This window comes from Macrobrachium rosenbergii, chromosome 13, assembly GCF_040412425.1.
Source record: "Macrobrachium rosenbergii isolate ZJJX-2024 chromosome 13, ASM4041242v1, whole genome shotgun sequence".
NCBI classification, from domain to species: domain Eukaryota; kingdom Metazoa; phylum Arthropoda; class Malacostraca; order Decapoda; family Palaemonidae; genus Macrobrachium; species Macrobrachium rosenbergii.
Genome location: NC_089753.1, coordinates 50,034,429 through 50,056,928, shown reverse-complemented (window position 1 = coordinate 50,056,928; position 22,500 = coordinate 50,034,429). Strand labels below are relative to the sequence as shown.

Here is a 22,500-nt window from a genome sequence, read left to right as displayed (position 1 = left end):
ATAATTCCTAAAAGTTTAATAGCATTAAAAACGGCATTAAAGATACTTGAATAATGTTAATTTTGAACACTTCTTGTGCTTGAACTGCAAGCACATAAAAAGTGCAAGCGAAATGAAAAACGAAAGCAATCCATTATCTGCCATTAAAGTCCGTCCAGTTGAGTTATTCGTCTTCCATTCCTTAATGTTAATGATGTTTATTTTTTTACCCTTTCTATAGAAAGCAACAGCAAAACACCTCCTGATGCTTGCATTGCAAGCACAGAGAAAGCGCAGTAAAGTTAAAAACGGAAGCTGTCCATTAGCTACCATTAAATTCCATCCAGTTGAATTATTCGCTTTCCATTCCTTCATATTAATGGGGTTTATTCTTGACCCTTTCTATAGAAAGCAAAAGCACCTTTCCCTTGTTTATTCACTTTCTCTCATATGCGTTTATTCACTTTGAGGAGATCCAAAGGTCAAAGGGAACAGCAATATCGCCTGGGAGCTCCCTGGGATCGAGAGGACTGGAGTTTTCATGCATACCAAAGCAAGGAGAGAGAGAGAGAGAGAGAGAGAGAGAGAGAGAGAGAGAGAGAGAGAGAGAGAGAGAGAGAGAATTGTGGGGTAACTATATTCTCATTTTTTTATCTTATTTTTTTCATTTTTCCTCTTGAGAGAGAGAGAGAGAGAGTCTTGGGACTACTATATTCTCATTTTTTCTTTATCTTTATTTTTTCTTTAGAGAGAGAGAGAATTCCGAGGTAGCAATATTCTCATTTTTTCTTTATCTTATCTTCTTCCTTTTGAGAGAGAGAGAGAGAGAGAGAGAGAGAGAGAGAGAGAGAGAGAGAGAGAGAGAGAGAGAGAGAGAGAGTTCTGGAGTAGGTATATCCTCATTTCTTTCTTTATCCTATCTTTTTACTTTCGTTGGGGAGGGCTGGAAGGCGGTCGGGCTGTTGTAAAGAGAGAGAGAGAGAGAGAGAGAGAGAGTTCTGGAGTAGGTATATCCTCATTCTTTCTTTATCTTATCTTTTACTTTTGCTGGGGAGGGCTGAGAGGCCTGTTGTAAAGAGAGAGAGAGAGAGAGAGAGAGAGAGAGAGAGAGAGAGAGAGAGAGAGAGAGAGAGAGTTCTGGAGTAGGTATATCCTCATTTCTTTCTTTATCTTATCTTTTTACTTTTGCTGGGGAGGGCTGGAAGGCGGTCGGCCTGTTGTAAAGAGAGAGAGAGAGAGAGAGAGAGAGAGAGAGAGAGAGAGAGAGAGAGAATCAAAATCAGTCTTTTACCCCATTAAAAATAGTTATTACATACATTTCAGTGTTCCATTTATACATAATTGGCAGTTCGAGAGAGAGAGAGAGAGAGAAACATTTTGATCTGGAAGTAGAAATTTCATTTTCCTCGAACTGTTATTTCATAGAGGTAAATATTTTCATCCAAAAGCAATGTTTATCCAGTCTCGTTTAACGGAACTTTTAATTAATGTTTATTTACCCTGAACTTTACTTAGGCTTTCAAGGAAATTGTTGGAAAATGGACCCTTTACTTACTTTTAATTTGCCGTGACGTCACGACCTCCCTTAGGGGGCGTATGAGTTGCCATATTGATATGAATCTTACCGTCGAGTTGTCAGTGCCACATTATTTAGGAATGTGATATAAACTTACTGTGAATGATTTTGTAGACTTTACTTGAATAGTTTTTATAATTTTGCTTGTATCTGTAGCAGTTATAATATAATAATAATAATAATAATAATAATAATAATAATAATAATAATAATAGTGTAGCATATCGGTAATAATAATAAGATTCATAAAAATAATATTATTATTATTATTATTATTATTATTATTATTATTATTATTATTATTAATTAAAGAAAATGTAGTGGCCCAATAATAATGATAACAATAATAATAAAAGAAATATGGCCGACCATTACCCTTCTCACATAGCGAGCATTCCCACTGTAATGGTTTTATGCAGATATTCGAACCACCCATTGGGCCAGCAGATTATTAAATTATCCGGCAGTAATAGTTATAACGACGTGGATTGCCAAACGTTGCAGGGTTCATGTAGGTTTTATTTAGCTGAAAATGTTTTCGTGGCTGGGAACGTTTGAGATCATTTATTTTTTTAGGATTGTAGATGAATGAGTTGTAGGGTTTTAAGGGTTTTGAATTTCAAGTATTTCTTTGTAAGCTGTTTGTGAGAGCAGCCTCCTCTTCTCCTCTTCCTCTTCCTCTTAATCTTCCTCCTCTTCATCTCCCTCCTCCTCCTCCTCCTCCTCCTCCTCCTCCTCCTCCTCCTCCTCCTCCTCCTCCTCCTCCTCCTCCTCCTTTCTTTTTCTTCTTCTTCTTCCTGTTTTTCCTCTTCTTCCTCTCTTTCTATAGAGAGAATTTTGCCATTAATTATTATATTATTAAATAGTACTTGGTATGCCCCCCTTGTCAAAAGTATAGACCTCGTAAAAACCAAAGCATTCATTCATTTCCTGTGAAATAAACAAATAAAAAAACCTTTCAAATGGGAAAGACGTCACATCTCGCGAAAAACAACGAGGACCTCCGTTTCCCTTTGGGGTTTTATAGAGAACACTTTCCAAAAAACGAGTTGACGGGAGGTGGGTGGAAGAGAGAGAGAGAGAGAGAGAGAGAGAGAGAGAGAGAGAGACCAGGGTCCCCTTTTTGCAACGCAGCAGTCAGCCTCCATAACGCTAATGACGGACAGGTTTCTCACAGAGAGAGAGAGAGAATGTCGAATCCGTGGCTAAGTTTTGACTTTGATGTACGTTTGTAATCTTGTCGTTAGTGAGTGTCTCAGGTAAAGAAAGGAGTGGGGTGTTTTATTGATCATTATTTCATATTTGACGAGAAAGTTATTAAATATAATTATGGACGAGGAAGACTAAATTCTCAGTTAATTTTATTATTAGCTCATAAGGGAAAATTTGCTTTATATGTTCTCATCAATTTCTGTGCACATTAATTCAACACCATTATAACTGTGTGTTCGAAAACAATGGGATGTTCTAGTTGTGGTTATTACGATTGGGGATGACCCTCTATCCAGGCGAGGGATGGTATTTGTATTATGATAATGCTATTATTACATTGGAAATCCCATAAATTTTTTCCCTTTATATTTCAATTCATGGTGTTGGAAAGAAGAGAAGGATCATTATTCCAGAAAATAACAGACACACCTTTGTTCGAGTTCATAGGGACTCAGGATTATCTGCCGTCATTACCAGTGCAATTTCGTACACTCTTGCCAATCAGGACCCTGGCAATGGTTTACATTGCTTTATCACCTCTTTGTATTGCGGTTAGTTCTTGTATAATAATTGAGTAAATTGACAGAATAAAGGTGTTAATCGCACGAGAGCAGAGGCTTTAGAGAAATCCACCTCTCTCTTTATATTCCTTTATCGTTTCTTGGTATTGTGGGATTTCTTCTATAATTTTTTATCAAGTTGTTAGAAAATATGCGAAAATGTATGTAGAATTGCACCACCAGAATCTGGTTTCTGTTCCACTGATTGATTGCTGCAGTTACGGGCTGTTCATGGAGCAAGAGCCCATGCCAGCACAAGGCTTGCTTACTTTAAAGCCCAATAAAGAACAAAGCTGGCTTACTTTAAAGCCCAATAAAGTAAAAAAGCTGGCTTACTCTGAAGCACAATAAAGAACAAAGCTGGCTTACTTTAAAGCCCAATAAAGAACGAAGCAGACTTACTTTGAAGTCCAATAAAGATCAAAGCTGGCTTACTGTAAAGCCCATTAAAGATCAAAGCTGGCATACTGTAAAGCCCAATAAAGAACAAAGCTGGCGTATTTTAAAGCCCAATAAAAAAGAAAGCCGGATTACTTTAAAGCTCTATAAGGAACAAAGCTGGGTTACTGTAAAGCCCAATAAAGAACAAAGCTGGCTTACTGTAAAGCCCAATAAAGAATAAAGTGGTTTACTGTAAATCCCGATGAAGAACAAAGCTGGCTTACTTTAAAGCCCAATAAAGAACATAGCTGGCTTACTTTAAAGCTAAATAAAGATCAAAGCTGGCTTACGTTAAAGCCCAATAAAGAACAAAACTGGCTTATTTTAAAGCCCGATAAAGAACTGAGCTGGCTTACTTAAAAGCCCAACAAAGAAGAAAGCTGGCTTACTTTAAAGCTCTGTAAAAATAAAGCTGGCTTACTGTAAAGCACAATAAAGAACAAAGCTGGCCTACTTTAAAGCCCAATAGTGAACAAAGCTTGTTTACTTTAAAGGCCAATAAAGAGCAAAGCTGGCTAACTGTTAAGCCCAATAAAGATCAAAGCTGCCTTACTTTAAAACTCAGTAATGAACATGGCTGGCTTACTTTAGAAGCACAACAAGAACATGGCTGGCTTACTTTAGAAGTGCAATAAGAACATGGCTGGCTTACTTTAAAAGTGCAATAAGAACAGGGCTGGCTTACTTTAAAAACGCAATAAGAACATGGCTGGCTTACTTTAGAAGTGCAATAAGAACATGGCTGGCTTACTTTAAAAGCGCAATAAGAACATGGCTGGCTTACTTTAAAAGCGCAATAAGAACATGGCTGGCTTACTTTAGAAGTGCAATAAGAACATGGCTGGCTTACTTTAGAAGCGCAATAAGAACATGGCTGGCTTACTTTAGAAGCGCAATAAAAACATGGCTACTTTACTTTAGAAGCGCAATAAGAACATGGCTGGCTTACTTTAGAAGCGCAATAAGAACATGGCTGGCTTACTTTAGAAGCGCAATAAAAACATGGCTAGTTTACTTTAGAAGCGCAATAAGAACATGGCTGGCTTACTTTAGAAGCGCAGTAAGATCATGGCTGGCTAACTTTAAAGCCCAATTAAGAACAAAGCTAGCTTGCTGTAAAGCACAAGGCTGTCTTACTCCAAAAAAAAAACAACAATATGAACGAGTGGAACCCCATAACCGATAAAGGTACTTTCAACGCCAGCCCAAGGTAACGAAGTGACGAACCCCTCCCCCCCCACCAGTATGACTGACACCAGCCAACTTGCAGACGCGAGGCAATGCAACAAAATTTCGTTTTTCGATCATCACTGGCAATATCTCGGTAATAAGTGACAGTAACAACCAGCACACGAGGCTTCGGGTGTGCAAAATGCACCGGTAGAGAAATGTGGTGTGGCAGGTTGTAAAATAACCCGTAAAATGTTGTTATTTATTCTGTATTGTTATGGGGGAAATTTTTGTAATAGGATTGCCCGATAGCGTACGAGAGGCTTTGGGGAATGTGTGTGTATGTTTAGTATATTCCGAAAAAATGTTTATGGAAATTGTTATATTTATATATATATATGAACGTTGTTGTGGTTCTTTCTTTCTATCTGTGTTTAAAAAATATTTTGTTAGACCTTTAAAAACTCTCCTGGACAAATTAAAATGCACGTTGTCATCTAAAAAAGAAAATATTTAATGAAATGCTTTGTAAGGAGCTTTTTTGTGACTCCCTATAGAGAAATGTATTTTATATATTTTATATATGATGTCCTTATAGATAAATGTATTTTATATTTGATTTCCGTATGGATAAATTTTATATTTTCTATATTTTATATATGATTTCTTTATGGAAAATAATACATTTCCTATGTTATATATGAGTTCCTTATTGATAAATATTGTATTTTATATATTTTATATATGATATCCTTATATAGAACTATTGTATTTTATATATTATCAGGAAACAACACTCTGTGAAACTTTTGATACGGTAAACGGGGTGAACGGGGTTGTAAATATAGACCATTTGAATTCTCTCTCATAAGTGTACACAGTTATATAGCTAAATCACAAATCTCATGTTTTCATATTTTCCTAGATAAAGTTTCAGTTGTAACCATAGATAATTTGACTTCTCTCCCGTAGGTGCACATAGTGATAAAACAATATCACACATAGTGATAAAACAATATCATAGCTCCTCTCATAATTTTCATAGGTAAGCTTTCAGTCGTAATCATAGAAAGTGAATTCTCTCTCATAAGTGTGCTGAGATATTGAATTAAATCATAGACCTTCTCATATTTTCACAAGTAAAATTTCAAGAAGAAATTAGAACATCCTAAAAGAAACGAGTCTCGCTGTAGACCAGAAAACCTACGGAACATTGAAATGAAAACCAAATTGTTTTGCTCTTCGTGTGAAGAACATCTCGTCTTCTTAGTTATAAAACTAAACGGTAATAAGCCTATATTTCCTAGATAAAATTTCAAGAAGAAATTAGAACATCTTAACAAAAAAAAAAAAGACCAACCTCAATGAAGCCCTGAAAACTTATTGATATGAAAACCAAATCGTTTCCCTCTTTGTGCAAACTTCCCCGTAGGGGGATAGTGCCGTCAGTTGGTGCACTGTAGGCATTATTTAAGGTTCGTTGCAGCGTGCCTTCGGCCCCTAGCTGCAACCCCTTCCGTTCCTTTCACTGTACCTCCTTTCATATTCTCTTTTCATCCATCTTACTTTCCACCCTCACCTAGCAACTGCTTCATAGTGCAACTGCGAGGTTTTCCTCGTGTTACACCTTTCAAACCTTTTACTGTCAATTTCCGTTTCAGCGCTGAATGACCTCATAGGTCCCAGTGCTTGGCCTTTGGCCTAAATTCTATATTCACTTCAATTCAATTCTCTGTGCAAGCACCTCGTTTAAATTCTCCTTCTCCTCCTATCTCATAGGCGTTCCAAGAAGACTGATGTACCCTTCTAGGTAGTCAAGTTCATTGGCTCTTCACCTCACGAATGATCTTGACTTATATTAGCTGTCAGGCCGGAGGAATAATATATTGTTCTCAGACTGTCACCGCTTGTCTTCTGCCATGTTAAGTTAGGGAGGGAGATGTGCTCCTATGTTAATTATCTCCGAGTCATTAAGTTTCTGATGGTGTGTGTGTGCGTGCGTGTGTGTGTGGGCTTGTTGCCATCTTACGAGACCGGCGGGAGGAGTTTTGAAGGAATGCGTGAGAGCGCTAGCTGGGCTTTTTTTTTCCTATATTTTGTACAAGGAAACTCTTCCACATACTTGCAGAAAAAGACACATTTCCACATATCCGCTCGAACTGTCAACATGGAACAGTGCAAACACGAAAGTCTCTCTCTCTCTCTCTCTCTCTCTCTCTCTCTCTCTCTCTCTCTCTCTCTCTCTCTCTCTCTCTCTCTCTCTAATGTGTCTGTGTCTGTATTCTTAAAAATCCTTATGAAATTATATATGTGTGTGTGTGTGTGTGTGTGTGTGTGTGTGCGTGCGCGCGCGCGCGCGCGCATGGATGCATGTATGCATAATCTTAAAAATACCCAAAAAAGAAACGATGAAATTTTTACAGACCACTATCTCAGAGCAGAAAACAAAGTTTTGTGCCTACCGAATGGCAAATGAATGGATGGTACACTGTAACACAGCTATTGCAACAACATCAAAAGTTTTCCCCCGCATGTAATACAATTCAACAAAAATTTATCTGTGTTCGAGCTTTTCAGGTTATTTCCAGTATCTGTTGCAGTGTTGCATCCATCCACTGCAACATTGCAAATAGCTTCGAAAGCTAGAATATAGATAAATTTTCTTGAACTCTACATTATGGCGAAACTTTGCTCAGTTATATGAACCACAAAAAATTATCTTTACAGAGTAGTATTTAGTTCATACGGTCCTGTGGGATAGCTGATTTCCAATGACCAAATATTATTGCCGAGTCTTAAAGAGGCTAACAACGTTCTTTGTTCTTCTGAGGTAAGCTTTCGTATTTGGTGCACATAGGGCATTCTGTAAGCTATATGAATAATATAATATTCTTTTGCTTGATCCTCCTAATTCTTAGTTTGCGGAAGGAGAATAATTTGCAGTAAAACTCGGTGTCATAATATTTGCTACAGTCGAGTGTGAAGCTTTATTGTCGTGCTCTGGCGTTGGTGTAGGTTCTTTGCGGCGTCCCTGCAACCCCTTTCATTTCCTTTTAACATACCTCCGTTTATATTCTCTTTTTATCCATCTTACTTGCCACCCTCTCTTAACAATTGTCTCATAGTGCAACTGAGAGGTTTTCTTCCTGTTGCACCTTTCAAACCTTTTTACTCTCGATTTCCCTCTCAGCGCTGAATGACTGCTTATGTCTCAGAGCTTGGCCTTTGTTCTAAATTTCACTTTCCAGTTCCATTTCGTGATGCTAAAACAGTCGTTTTCAAATCACAAAGCCAAAAGGAATTCTTTTCACCAGTCATTTCTCCCTGTTTCTCCAACGCCAAGTAATTTCTCAGGCCTTCCTGGTGGCCACGTGTCATATTGTCATATTCCAGCACCTTAGCACTTTTATTCCCTAGCTCCCTTGATATAACACCGACGCCTCGATATTCGTCAGCCTTCCTCTATTCCAAAACCTTTCACATATTTCCTGATATTATAATATTCTTATAATATTCTTATCTCTTCCAGAGCCAACGATACCTCCAGGATTCTTAGTGATCCTTTTTATATGATGATACATTTTTTGGTAATATCTTTTTTTTTTTTTGAGTCCTATTGTTATATTTCTATATTCGGAAAAGCTGTCTTTTGTGGATATTAAGTTGGGATGGATTTAATCATGAGTTCTCTCTCTCTCTCTCTCTCTCTCTCTCTCTCTCTCTCTCTCTCTCTCTCTCTCTCTCTTTCTTTGTCCTCTTCCTATTATATTTCTATATTCGGAAAAGCTGTCTTTAGTGTGTAATAGATAGGGGTGGATCTTACAAAGAACAGTCTCTCTCTCTCTCTCTCTCTCTCTCTCTCTCTCTCTCTCTCTCTCAATAGATGCACCATATCTCAGTATTCTTCATAGGAATTCCTAAGCCTCTTTCCTTCGTAGGATTGTGAGTGTATTCGCAATTTCTATCTGCTTAAAGGCTTGACCCCTTTGCCTTCATTCACCTCCTCATTTTCCTTTTTTGGAAAAAAGTGTCTCGGTATTACCTTAAATATAATGCTATTTTAATGCTGTTTTAATTGAGTGTAATTTCTGGGCTGGCGAATTCTCTCGTTCAGACCTAAGTGAGCGTGTGTAATAATTTCGTAAAGAATTTGTAATGCTTTTAAATATTGTTTCGTAAAGATTTTATATGGTTGTATGCTGGGGTAGTGTGGATGTTAATGTGTAATATATATATATATATATATATATATATATATATATATATATATATATATATATATATATGTGTGTGTGTGTGTGTGTGTGTGTGTGTGTGTGTGTGTGAAATGTACATAATATGTAATATTTGTGATATTTATATATATATATATATTATATATATATATATATATATATATATATATATTTTATATATATAAACATATACAATATATATGATATATATGTGTGTGTATACATACATATATACATATTTACATACATGCATACAAACTTAAATACATACACAGCCACTGTTCTTATGTATTTACATGAGTACAATAGTCTTTTTTTGGGGGGGGCGGGTGCGGGGCTTCGAATTACGAATAATTTAGGAAGTTTGTTGGCTAAATAGTTTGTCATATTGGAGCTTCATCATCCTGTTAAGCATATTCACCTTAAATGCATAATGAATATATTCATTTTAATAATTTCCTCCCGATGTGCCTCAGATGTCTTGATATATTTTCATTACATTCATTTCGTCGTCTTTATATTTTCTCTATCTTTTCTCTTGGTCCTCAAAAACTTGATGGGTAAGTTTTCATTACACTTCCTGTTAGGGCACAGTTCGCTGGCGTTCCAGAACTAGATCTGGAAATAGACTCTCATGGAATCTTTCCGAAAACTCGGCCGTGGGCAATGACCCGATTCAGTAGGTTTCTTGGTGACCAGAAATCTGAAATAGGACGGTTTTCCTCAGAAGCTGAGACAAGCTCTTTTCTTCTCTGTTTCAGATTCATTGTATTTTAGTAATTTACATACATTTTTCCTATTTATTTATTAATTTGTTCGTTTTTTTTTTTTTTAATAAGTGATCTCTTCATTCTGTATTTCCCACTACCTTCTGTTACTCCTTTCTGATGAACACCATAATATTCTTTGGAAGCTTGAATTTCAAGTCATTGGTCCCTGTGGTGGCCTTCTGAATAATAATAAAAATAATAATAATAATAATAATAATAATTTATCTTTTCTCTAAGACTTCCAGGAGGTTAAACCGTAAAGGAAAATTACCATTATCGGTACGGTTTTTAATGCATTATTGACGATCAAATGTCCCTAAGTGCATTTCGCTATCTGCCTGAAATTTCAGGCAGTTCGCGAAATGCCTGGTTTCGCTATCTGCCTGTAACTATGTTTAATATATATATATATATATATATATATATATATATATATATATATATATATATATATATATATCTCTGTATATATATGCACGTTAGTGTATTTATAATAAAGACTGGTATTATAATTTTGACAATTTCTTACTTTTCCCTTTAATTTCCCATTTTCTCTATTCAAGGTCTCTGTGTTTTCCCATGCCTTCTCTCCTCTCTCTCTCTCTCTCTCTCTCTCTCTCTCTCTCTCTGAAAGGACGCGTGGTGCTGATCGCTGTTTCTTTACCGTCGGTGGGGAACCGAAGACCAGTGACCCGTTAAGATATAATGATCATATCTCTCTCTCTCTCTCTCTCTCTCTCTCTCTCTCTCTCTCTCTCTCTCTCTCTCTCTCTCTCTCTCTCCTCTCTCTCTCTCGTCAGCACCTTGGATCTTTTCAGCCATATATATACATGAGATATATACACATATAAATATATATATGTATATATATATACATATATAACACACACACACACACACATATATATATATATATATATATATATATATATATATATATATATATATATATATATATATGTATATGTGTATGTGTGTGTGTGTGTGTGTGTGTGTGTGTGTGTATGTGTGTACATATACGACGACGAGAGAAAAGGATACGATAATGATGGTTTTTCGCTTAATTTGCATATTTCTCTATTTTGAAATATTGATTTTTTCGTGGCAATAAAGCTTCAAGAAAATTTCAAGTCATCTGCTGCCAGTAAGAATCTTTGTCGCCTGTCACCCTAATATCTTCGTGGTTTCTGTGAAGAAGTTTTGGAATCCTTCTATTTCCAGCTCCTGAAAGGTCAAGAGAAATGGCATTCGCGCATGCGCCTAACGCCATAACTCAGTAGGTGCACTGACTCAAAGTCCTCCAGTAGCAATCCTCAGCATCCTCCAAGTCGTTTTGATGCTTTCAGAGTGAGAACGTGAGTAAGTGAAGGCGAAGGGTAAGATGGACTGGCTGACGAAGCAGAAAGACTAAAAGAGAAGTTCTGGAGAGAAAATACATCAAGAGAGTGGCACATCATCAGTGTACAATTGGTTACTCATGAGAAAATGGACTATTTCGCGGAGCAGTACAGTAGATTCGAGGTTCCTGCTTTCGGCGCTTATTTGTATTGTCACTTATGGGCGCAAGTTCTTCATTCGAAACATGGAAAAGAAATAATCAAGAAGAAAGGAGGACAATGGCGTGGATGAGTTGAAGAATTTATACGAAATAGAAGATAGAGACCTTTAACCGTTTTAAGCTGGATTCCCGGGATTACTATTTTGAAGAAGCGAGGTAAAATCGAAGGGATGATCAGTATCATCGTAAGAGGGAATCGCATAAGGTTCTAGAGGACGACTAGATCAAGAAAAGAAACGACATATATGTCAGAAAAAGAAAAGTAAGCAATGGCAAAAGCGAAGTTAAAATGATATAAAAGTTTCGCGATTTCCCGTGAAGACATTTTGGAATCCTTAATTCTCCGGCTCCTGAAAGGACGAGAGAAATGACATTCGGGCATGCGCCGAACTCCAAAGTCTCCAGGAACAATCTCCCAAATCCTTCAAATCTTCTTGACGCCTTCGGGAAGAGCAAGTGTCACATTTGAAAAGCTGGGTAAGTGAAAGCAAAGAGTATGTTGAAGGGACTTGGATATCAGCAAAGATCGTTTGAAAGGAGAAGATAAACAGGCCACAGGAGATCTTCCGGAGGAAAGCTGCATAAAGAGAATGGAAATGGAAATTCAGAAGAGGACCAAAAAACAAGAAGGCCCTCCTCAGGATGGAGTCCGAAAATTGCTTACTCAGGCCCTCCTCTAAGGACCAGGGTGAGGGCCACAGGCTCCAAGGCTAGCCTGTCCCTTAAGGGCACCCTTGAATGGAAGGGTTCAACCCAGAGGCTGCTTCCTCGGAGGAAGGCAGCTATCCTGCCAGGCTGGGAAAGCGAGCCTGGAATGGAGCCAAGAACTTCAAGGAGGAGACCCAAAAACCCCCAAGGCTCGCCAGTCTCTTGAGGGCACCCTTGAAGGGAAGGGTCCGACCCAGAGGCTACCTCCTCGGAGGAAGGCAGGTATCCTGTCAGGCTGTGGAAGCGGGCCTGGAGAGGGCTCAAGAACTTCAAGGAAGAGGCCCAAAAACCCCCAAGGCTCGCCAGTCTCTTGCGGGTATCCTTGAAGAGAAGGGTCCAATCCAGAGGCTGCTTCCTCGGAGGAAGGCAGGTATCCTGCCAGGCTGGGGAAGCGGGCCTGGAGAGGGCTCAAGAACTTCAAGGTAGAGGCCCAAAAACCCCCAAGGCTCGCCAGTCTCTTGAGGGTATCCTTGAAGAGAAGGGTCTGACCCAGAGGCTGCTTCCTCGGAGGAAGGCAGGTATCCTGCCAGGCTGGGGAAGCGGGCCTGGGGAGGGCTCAAGAACTTCAAGGAAGAGGCCCAAAAACCCCCAAGGCTCGCCAGTCTCTTGAGGGTATCCTTGAAGAGAAGGGTCTGACCCAGGGGCTGCTTCCTCGGAGGAAGGCCGGTATCCTGCCAGGCTGGGGAAGCGGGCCTGGAGAGGGCTCAAGAACTTCAAGGAAGAGGCCCAAAAACCCCCAAGGCTCGCCAGTCTCTTGAGGGTATCCTTGAAGAGAAGGGTCCAACCCAGAGGCTGCTTCCTCGGAGGAAGGCAGGTATCCTGCCAGGCTGGGGAAGCGGGCCTGGAGAGGGCTCAAGAACTTCAAGGTAGAGGCCCAAAAACCCCCAATGCTCGCCAGTCTCTTGAGGGTATCCTTGAAGAGAAGGGTCCAACCCAGAGGCTGCTTCCTCGGAGGAAGGCAGGTATCCTGCCAGGCTGGGGAAGCGGGCCTGGAGAGGGCTCAAGAACTTCAAGGTAGAGGCCCAAAAACCCCCAAGGCTCGCCAGTCTCTTGAGGGTATCCTTGAAGAGAAGGGTCCAACCCAGAGGCTGCTTCCTCGGAGGAAGGCAGGTATCCTGCCCGGCTGGGGAAGCGGGCCTGGAGAGGGCTCAAGAACTTCAAGGAAGAGGCCCAAAAACCCAAAAGGCTCGCCAGTATCTTGAGGGCACCCTTGAAGGGAAGGGTCCGATCCAGAGGCTGCTTCCTCGGCGGAAGGCAGGTATCCTATCAGGCTGGGGAAGCGGGCCTGGAGAGGGCTCAAGAACTTCAAGGAAGAGGCCCAAAAACCCCTAAGGCTCGCCAGTCCCTTAAGGATATCCTTGAAGAGAAGAGTCTGACCCAGAGGCTGCTTCCTCGGAGGAAGGCAGGTATCCTGTCCAGGCTGGGGAAGCGGGCCTGGAGAGGGCTCAAGAACTTCAAGGTAGAGGCCCAAAAACCCCCAATGCTCGCCGGTCTCTTGAGGGTATCCTTGAAGAGAAGGGTCCAACCCAGAGGATGCTTCCCCGGAGGAAGGCAGGTATCCTGCCCGGCTGGGGAAGCGGGCCTGGAGAGGGCTCAAGAACTTCAAGGAAGAGGCCCAAAAACCCCCAAGGCTCGCCAGTCTCTTGAGGGTATCTTTGAAGAGAAGGGTCCGACCCAGAGGCTGCTTCCTCGGAGGAAGGCAGGTATCCTGCCAGGCTGGGGAAGCGGGCCTGGAGAGGGCTCAAGAACTTCAAGGATGAGGCCCAAAAACCCCCAATGCTCGCCAGTCTCTTGAGGGCACCCTTGAAGGGAATTGTCCGCCCCAGAGGCTGCTTCCTCGGAGGCAGGCAGGTATCCATCCTGCCAGGCTGGGGAAACGGTCGTGGAGAGGGCCCAAGAACTTCATGGAAGAGGCCCAAAGGCCCAAGGTGGGGGGGGTGTCCTCTCCAGAAGCTGCTTCCCGAGAGTAAGGCAGGATTCCTTGGAAAATCTGATAAGAAAATCATTGCAGCTTGATTTCCCATTAAGAGAATGCTATTGATTAGTCTATTTCTGTTTTCCAGATGATTATAGTATTTGTTTTATTTTTGCATTTTACTCTTCGTCACTTTGTATCGAATTTCTCCCCTGCCAAGAGTTCATTCATGGGAAATTCTTATTTCGTATTAGTGTCATCATTCTCTGTGCGACACTTTGTGCTAGTTGAGTGCCCCAGCTTAGGGAACCTGAGATTTCGGTTCTTCTCAGAGTTCATTGATGAAGAGGGTGATTATTGTTTTTCCTGGGATCTCGGAGAGGATATTTTGAAGTTCGTGGAGGAATCTGGTATTCTTGAAAATTTATAACGTGTCGTCATTTTATTTTTACCATTTTTTATCGATGTCTTGGAAATTTTATATGCTTTTTATTCCCTCGAGGCCACATTATTTATTAATGGCGTTGATGACCATAGGTATTAGGTATACAACGTTGTTTTGTATGAGGTCAGCCAGTTGACTGTGGTGCCATCTTATTATTCTCCTCAGGTCAAAACTATGACCTATGGTTTTTTCGTGGAGATACCTACCTTCCTTCTATAAATAATTAGTAACTGGTTTTGAGTATGATGCCTCCTCAGACAAGTTGGTGTCATTGACCACAGTCATTGTGACGACAGATTGTATAACCTTGAGCAGTATGCGGCAGTAAAGGCTTGTTATTCTTTTCAGCTCTTATAAGAAGACTGTTATTGGTTTGATATATCTATATTTTTGTTAGCCTCAATTGTTGTCTGTGTTTAATAGGATGATATAGAAAGTTATGCTCAGATTTTAACAAAAGTTTAGATCTCCTGGCCTGCAATAAGTGATTAGATTTTGCCAGAGAAAGCAATGTAAACTTTTGGGAATTAAGAATGCTGTCACCCTGGTAGGAATGTTTGCTTACACAATTCTTTATTTGGCTTTTTTGATCTCGGCCTCTTTACCGTTCAAAAAATCTCAGACCTTTCAATCGTGGAGATACTTTCCTTACCATAGGCAGCAGGTCGTCTTTTTGTGAATGGTATCCAGGACTTTCACAATTTTAAGAGAAGGCTTGCCATTTTAGTTGAGGTCATAAGGGATTACATGCTAAATGCATCATCTGGTTTAATGATAGGATTTCAGAAACACTCAAGAGAAATTCAACTGATTAACTGAACTTTGCCAGTGTTTGCTTTATGTATTTTGGTCCAGTGTCCACTTAGCTGGTTTTAGTGTCCTGGATTTTCGAAATCAAAGCTTTCGCATCTAATTATCGTAGTGTCTTGTAAACCTCTGTATTTGTGCGTTTTTCAGTAACTTCTGTCATACATACATACACACACACACACACAAATACATATATATGTATATATATATTAAATACACATATATATATATATATATATATATATATAAATATATTATATATATATATATATATATATATATATATATATATATATATATATATATATATATATATATATATATATATATATATATATATATATATATATATATGTTTATGTGAGGGGCACCAGTATCATTTGTGCAATGTATGTACTTCAAGTAGAGCAGTTTTCCAGTTATTCAGAGTTATTAGATATCGATTAACATATTCTGCTCATTTATCACCTGTAAGGATTACTAAGAACTCTCCCTTAAGGAGTATTTATGATTTATTGATTTTCACCGGGACTCCTCCTGTGAGTGAGTCTCCAGTCGATAGCAGTGGCGTTCGTTACCCTAGAGGGGGTATTGTATGACCCTTGCTGCGTGGTTCATACTCAAGGAAGTATCGAGCAAATGAGCCTCCAGCCTGCAGTTTCTAAATAAATAATTCTTGATTTGGCTCATTTTTTAATTTTCTGTAAAAGAAAACTATTGAGATGGCTATTTGTCTGTCCGTCCGCACTTCTTTTTTGTCCGCCCTCAGATCTTAAAAACTACTGAGGCTAGAGGGCTGCAAATTGATATGTTGATTATCCACCCTCCAAACATCAAACATACCAAATTGCAGTCCTGTAGCCTCAGTAGTTTTCATTTTATTTAAGGTTAAAGTTAGCAATGATAGCGCGTCTGGCAACGCTATAGGACAGGCCATCACCGGACCGTGGCTGAAAGTTTCATGGGCCGCTGCTCATACAGCATTTATACGCTGTACAGAAAACTCGATTGCGCAGAAGAAACCGGCGCATTTTTTACTTGTTTTTCTGTTGACTTTAGTACTCCATAATCTTCCGGTAACTGACTTTATACAGAATGGTTAAAACAGAGAAACCAATATTTTATTCAGAGCATTTTCAATGACATTAAGTAAGTTTGTTTTTAAGGATTACGAAAATTCGGAAGTTGGGAAAACTTTTTAACGAAAAAATCTATTTTTTTTTTATAATGCTAAAGAGTTTATCACAACGTCTTTTTTGTAGATGATTTTGAAGGCTACGGACTCCGGGTGATATAACAAAGGGGAAAGGAGTTTCTGAAGTATTTCCGAATACGGACGAATTTAGCATAGTATATTTGTTACTACTCCTTTTGACGATTGATTTCACAGAGTTATTTTATGTCGAAGGAATTTCATTCACGGTTTTGGAATCAGAGATAGGTAGAATAATTTTTGTATTTCTGTAGAACTCTTTTGAATCTTGACGTATCCCATGAAGAAATGGACGCTAGAATATATTTTTGAACGTACTTTATCCACAAACCTATAATTCTTAATGATTCACGCTAATATTTTTTTTAAAGCATTTCAACCAAAAATTTGCAATCCCCAAAATTAGCTTTTGCAAAAAATATTTTTAAAAGTAACGCATCCGCCATTTACTCTTGCTTCCTCACCACGTATCAAGCTTCAGGTAAGGTAAGAAGGAGGCATATAGGTAAAAGTATAGTCATTATTTCCCCCGAGAAAATATCTGGTCACTTGCGGGACTGCCGATGACGTCAGAGTGTGTAATATCAAACAGAGAATGGACCTCCCTGAGTGACCCGTGAAAGAATTCCTGTCTCCACCTCTGGGTGCCATCGTTTGTTTGTTTGCCCTTGTTTGTTTTGGTTTGTGGAACTAGGTAGCATTTGTGCGTGTTTGTTACTGGAGAAAGTTGGCGCTTTCGTTTCTTTTATAAATTTAATTCTATTTTCCTTGTACACGTAATACCTCAAATGTCAGAAATAAGAATCAAATGTAAATAGAAATCCTTCTGGATGCGTTTGTTTTGTTTGTATCCGTTTGTGAATTTGATAGCATGTTGGCGTGTTTGTTACTGGAGAACGCAAGCGCTTTCTATGGTTTGTATATTGAATTTAATTTTCTTTGTGCACATAATACCTCATATGTCAGAAATAGGAGTAAAATATAAATAGAAATCCTTCTAGACGCGTTTGTTTGTCTTGGTATGTTTCCGTTTGTGAGTGATAACATTCGTGTGTGCTTGTTACTGGAGAAAGCAGGCGCTTTTCTCGGCTTTACAAATTGAATTCAATTTTCTTTGTACACGTAATAACTCAAATATCAGAAATAGGAACAGAATATAAATATAAATCCTTCTGGATGCGTTCGTTTGTTTCCGTTTGTGAATTTAGTAGTCTTATCGTGATTTTTTGTTACTGGAGAAAATGGCGCGTTCTTTGGTTATGTAAACTGAAAACAGCTTTCTTTGTATACATAATACCTCTTATGTCAGAAATGGATATAAAATATAAGTAGAAATCCTTCTGGATACGTGTGCGTGTTTGTTTCCCTTTGTGAATTTGGAAGCATTATCGTGTGTTTGTAACTGGAGAAAGCAGGCGCCTTCTTTGGCTTTGTAAATCGAATTCCATTTTCTTTGTACATACAATCCTTTATACCCCAGAAATGGAAATATGAATATATACTTCTGATAACTCAATTTCAGACTGAATGTGCCACCGTTGGTTGTCGAAGTTTTCCTACGTCGGTAAAAATACGTTTATTTTGTTTATTTTTTCTGGGGGGGTGTTCAACTTTCCGGTTAAGTTCTTCGTCAGAATGTTAATACAGATCATTATGTCTTAGGCGTCATGGTAAGGGAATATGAACTTCAACAGCGGGTTTCTCGGAAGATATATATGTCTGTGAGGTGTAGCTTTTTGTGTTTAGAGTCTGTGTGTGATCTTAAGGTGTAAATAAAGATACTAGAAAAATTTGTTTGTGTGTGTGTGTATGTCAGTGTGGATTGTATACCTAAGTATATGTTTTTAATTATTTCTGAACGTAGTGTATATTACACAAAGTGTTGACACTAGAAAAATATGCTTGTGTTTCTCTTTTAAGTACATGTTTGTGTGTGTGTGTGCGTGTGAATTATATACCTAAGTATATGTCTTTAACATTTCTGAACGCAGTATAAATAAGAGGAAATGTATTTCTTTTTTTTAGATGTGTATGTGTGTATATATGCCTATGTGAATTGTATACCTAATAAGTACGTCTGTATCATCTATAAAGGCAGTGTATACACAGGAAATGCATTTTTATGTATATGTGTATGCATGTCTATGTGAATTGTATACCTAATAAGTGCATGTCTTTATCATCTATAAAGGCAGTGTATAAACAGGAAATGCATTTTTTATGTATATGTGTGTTTATATATGTCTGTGTGAATTGTATGCGTAAGTACGTCTTCATAACCTATAAATGCAGTGTATATAAGAGGAAACGTATTTTCTTTTTCTATTTGTGTATGTATGTGCATATGTGTGTGTAAATTGAATACTTAAATACATGCCTTTACAATCTATAAACGCAGTATATACAAGAGGATATTTATTTTTGTGTGTGTATGTGTGTGTATATATGTCTATATGAATTGTATACCTAATAGGTACACATCTTCATAACCTATAAAAGGAATGTATAAAACAGATAGTGTATTTTTCTCTTTTTTGATGTGTGTATATATGTCTGTGTGAATTTGTATACCTAATAAGTACATGTCTTTACAATTTATAAACGCACTGTAAGTCTGCATGAATTGTATACCTAATAAGTACATGCCTTAATAACCTATAAACGCTGTGTATATAAAAGTTAATGTGTTTTTCTTTTTTCTGAATGTTGTATGCGACTGATGTATGTGTTTCAAAGGCGGACCTGGTAGGTCCTGAACGTAGACTCACTTTTGAGCTGTGCGGGCGAGAAGGCGTTCGAGAAGGTCGGTCGTGTAATCCGCTTCTGGTGGGGCTGCGTCTTCTTCGTGATCTGCAGGAGAGACAAGAAAGGACACGGCTTTTATATAAGGTTCTGCAGGAGAGATAAGAAAGGACACGTCTTATATATATAAAGTTCTGCGGGAGATACAAGAAAGGTCACGGCTTATATATAAGGTTCTGCGGGATAGACAAGAAAGGACACGGCTTATATATAAGGTTCTGCGGGATAGACAAGAAAGGCCACAGCTTATATATAAGGTTCTGCGGGATAGACAAGAAAGGACACGGCTTTTATATAAGGTTCTGCAGGAGAGATAAGAAAGGACACGTCTTATATATATAAGGTTCTGCGGGATGTGATTATATTTTTCTGAAGATTGCGGTAAAGAGTTCAGCAACATTATTTAGCAGAGGGAAATAATGGAAAACAAAATTCATTAAAAAATATTACTGTGTATGTATAATTAGGAAAATTAGTAGTGAATTTGTAAAAAGTAGGTTTTTATTACCATTCATTAAGATATTCTTTTACAAACCAGAAATATTTAAATATTTAGAATTGACTTCCATAATCTTTTTGGGTTTTTCTTCCTTTTCATATTACATAGATATTCACACACACACACACACACACACACACACACACACACATATATATATATATATATATATATATATATATATATATATATATATATATATATATAATAGAGTTTATAAATGTGCTCTTGTTTTTCCATTTACCCTGTGTGCTATCTCACGTACAAAGAATATTGTGTAACAGATGAAACGTTACGCAAATCGTCCATTGCGACAGTAATATCACAATTACCCTCCGAAGAAGGAAAAATATACGTTCTACTTTTCATAATGAGTAAAAACCTTTCCACTGTAATCTAGGTTTTATTTTTGGTTCTAGTAAAAGATTTTCTTTCATTTTTCCACCTCACAGTATTACTGATTCCATTTTCTCTCTTACGAAATAAAGACTATGATCTCGTGACCTGATACCTTGGGTCAAAGGTCAAATAATGAAGAATGAAGGATTTCGATATTACTGATATAAGTTGGAATTAGAGGGAAAAAGGACAAAAATGCTTGAAAATTCCGGGCTTTTATAAACTTTTACTCAGATGTTGTTATTCTGAAGAGTGTTTCAACTGGTTCCCGAAAGCCTTCGCAAGTTTGGCAAAGTTTTCGTTTTTTATTGTTGGGGAGTTAATGCGATGCTCGTCAGGGTGGTGGGTAACTGTTTCGATATTTCAGTGGGATCTTATACCTGGTTATTCTTTGTATATATATATATATATATATATATATATATATATATATATATATATATATATATATATATATATATGTATATATAAAATGTGTGTGTGTATGTATACAGTATATGCAGATATATGTAATATATATATATATATATATATATATATATATATATATATTCATAACAATTTTATATATATATATGTATATAATACATATATATATATATATATTTATATATATATATATATATATATATATATATATATAATATAATAATATAAATAACATGTTAAAATAAAGGCTGTTTAAGGATCTATTGATAACTATTTGAACCCCTTTACCCTTCATGCTTTCACTGCAATACCTCCACGTTCCCTTAAGACTCATCCCGAATGAATAGCCAATACTTCGACAGAGCCTCGCTTTGAAAACCATCAAACCCTTGCCTATCTTCATAATGTCCGCGAGTGCTTTGGGCAGCCATTCCTTTTCATATATCCTGCAGGATTCCAGCTCCAAAGCCTTCTTTATTGAGTGGCCTTGATCTCTCCAGCCCTCTATCGACTCTTTTCAGCCTGTTGTAGACTAGACTAGATTGGTACCTTTTCAACCCGTTCTAGACTAGAGTAGGCTGATCACTTTTCAACCTGCTCTAAACTAGACTGGTCCCTTTTCAGGCTGCTCGAGACTAGACTAGACTCTACTAGACTGGTTCCCTTTTCAACCTGCTCTAATCTAGACTGGTTCCTTTTCAACCTGCTCTAAACTAGACTAGTCTGGTCCCTTTTCAACCTGCTCTAGACTAGACTAGACTGGTCCCTTTTCAGCCTGCTCTAGACTGGACTAGACTGACCCCTCTTCAACCTGCTCTAGACTAGAGTAGACTGGTCACTTTTATTTTACGTGGCTAAGAACCAACTGGTTACCTACCAACGGGACCTACAGCTTATTGTGGAATCTAAACTACATTATGACGAGAAATGAATTTCTATCACCACAAATAAATTCCTCGAGTCGAATGTTGGGCCAACAGCGTGCTAGCCGAGAGCTCTACCCACTCCTCCAATGGAGCGCAGTCCAAATACCTACTTTCTTTGCAGAAGAAAGTCCCTCTTTTAATGGCCTCGAGGGCTTGAATTCATATTTAAACTAGAAAGGTAGACTTTATTGATTTTCATCCATCTTCGAATGTGGATGTTTTCTGTGTCTGCGTTCTCTGAATATGGGTGGGCTGGGTCGTGTCTTTGTTGAATTGATTGTTAATTATCTTTATTTTAATAGTTTTTTGCTTTGTATCTGTTTATTGTATCTCTAATTCATCTTTGTGTTTTTCAAATGAGCTTCAAAATCCTGCACATTAGGTTGAAAGGTCAATAATTTTCTGTCTTTTGTATTTTCAGAATTCGGGTGGCTGGGTCCGGTCTTTGCTGAACTGATTGTAAGTTATTTGTTATTTTCATTTTGTTTTTGTTCTGCATCTGTTTACAAAGTTAACACTCTGATTTTCCCCACTAATAATGAGCTTCAAATCCCGCATACTAACTTGAAAGGTAAACCATTTATGATTTTAAACCTCAATCATTAAGATTCGGGCAGTTAGTTTATGTGCTATTACACTACAATGCTACACAATGTACATTCATGTAATTAAGATAGATCAAGAAAAATAACAGCTCTTTTTATATCCTTAATTTGGGCGTTTAAGAAATTTTTACCATGAATTTATGATGCCCTCTTTTCGTACTTCCTCAAGCCCGAAATAAGATAAAAGTCTAGGGAAAAATAGCCTTAGCCGAGACAGAGAGTAATGGGTTACATTATTTTATGTTTTG

The 22,500-nt window shown here is 38.1% G+C and overlaps 1 protein-coding gene and 1 long non-coding RNA gene across 10 annotated transcripts in view; one reads left to right on the top strand and one right to left on the bottom strand.

Moving 5' to 3' along the window:
• Window positions 1–22,500, top strand: part of LOC136845294 (uncharacterized) — a 676,812-nt gene that overhangs the window by 250,855 nt on the left and 403,457 nt on the right. For both annotated transcript variants that reach the window (XR_010855135.1, XR_010855136.1), the window contains exon 4: window positions 22,069–22,106. This is a non-coding gene — a long non-coding RNA (uncharacterized lncRNA). The remainder of the gene's footprint in view (window positions 1–22,068; window positions 22,107–22,500) is intronic.
• LOC136845293 (toxin Tbo-IT2-like) overlaps window positions 1–22,500 on the bottom strand; it is a 335,465-nt gene that overhangs the window by 42,045 nt on the left and 270,920 nt on the right. For all 8 annotated transcript variants that reach the window (XM_067115476.1, XM_067115472.1, XM_067115479.1 and 5 more), the window contains one exon: window positions 19,361–19,442. In XM_067115476.1, coding sequence (XP_066971577.1) covers window positions 19,361–19,442 — 82 coding nt within the window. The remainder of the gene's footprint in view (window positions 1–19,360; window positions 19,443–22,500) is intronic.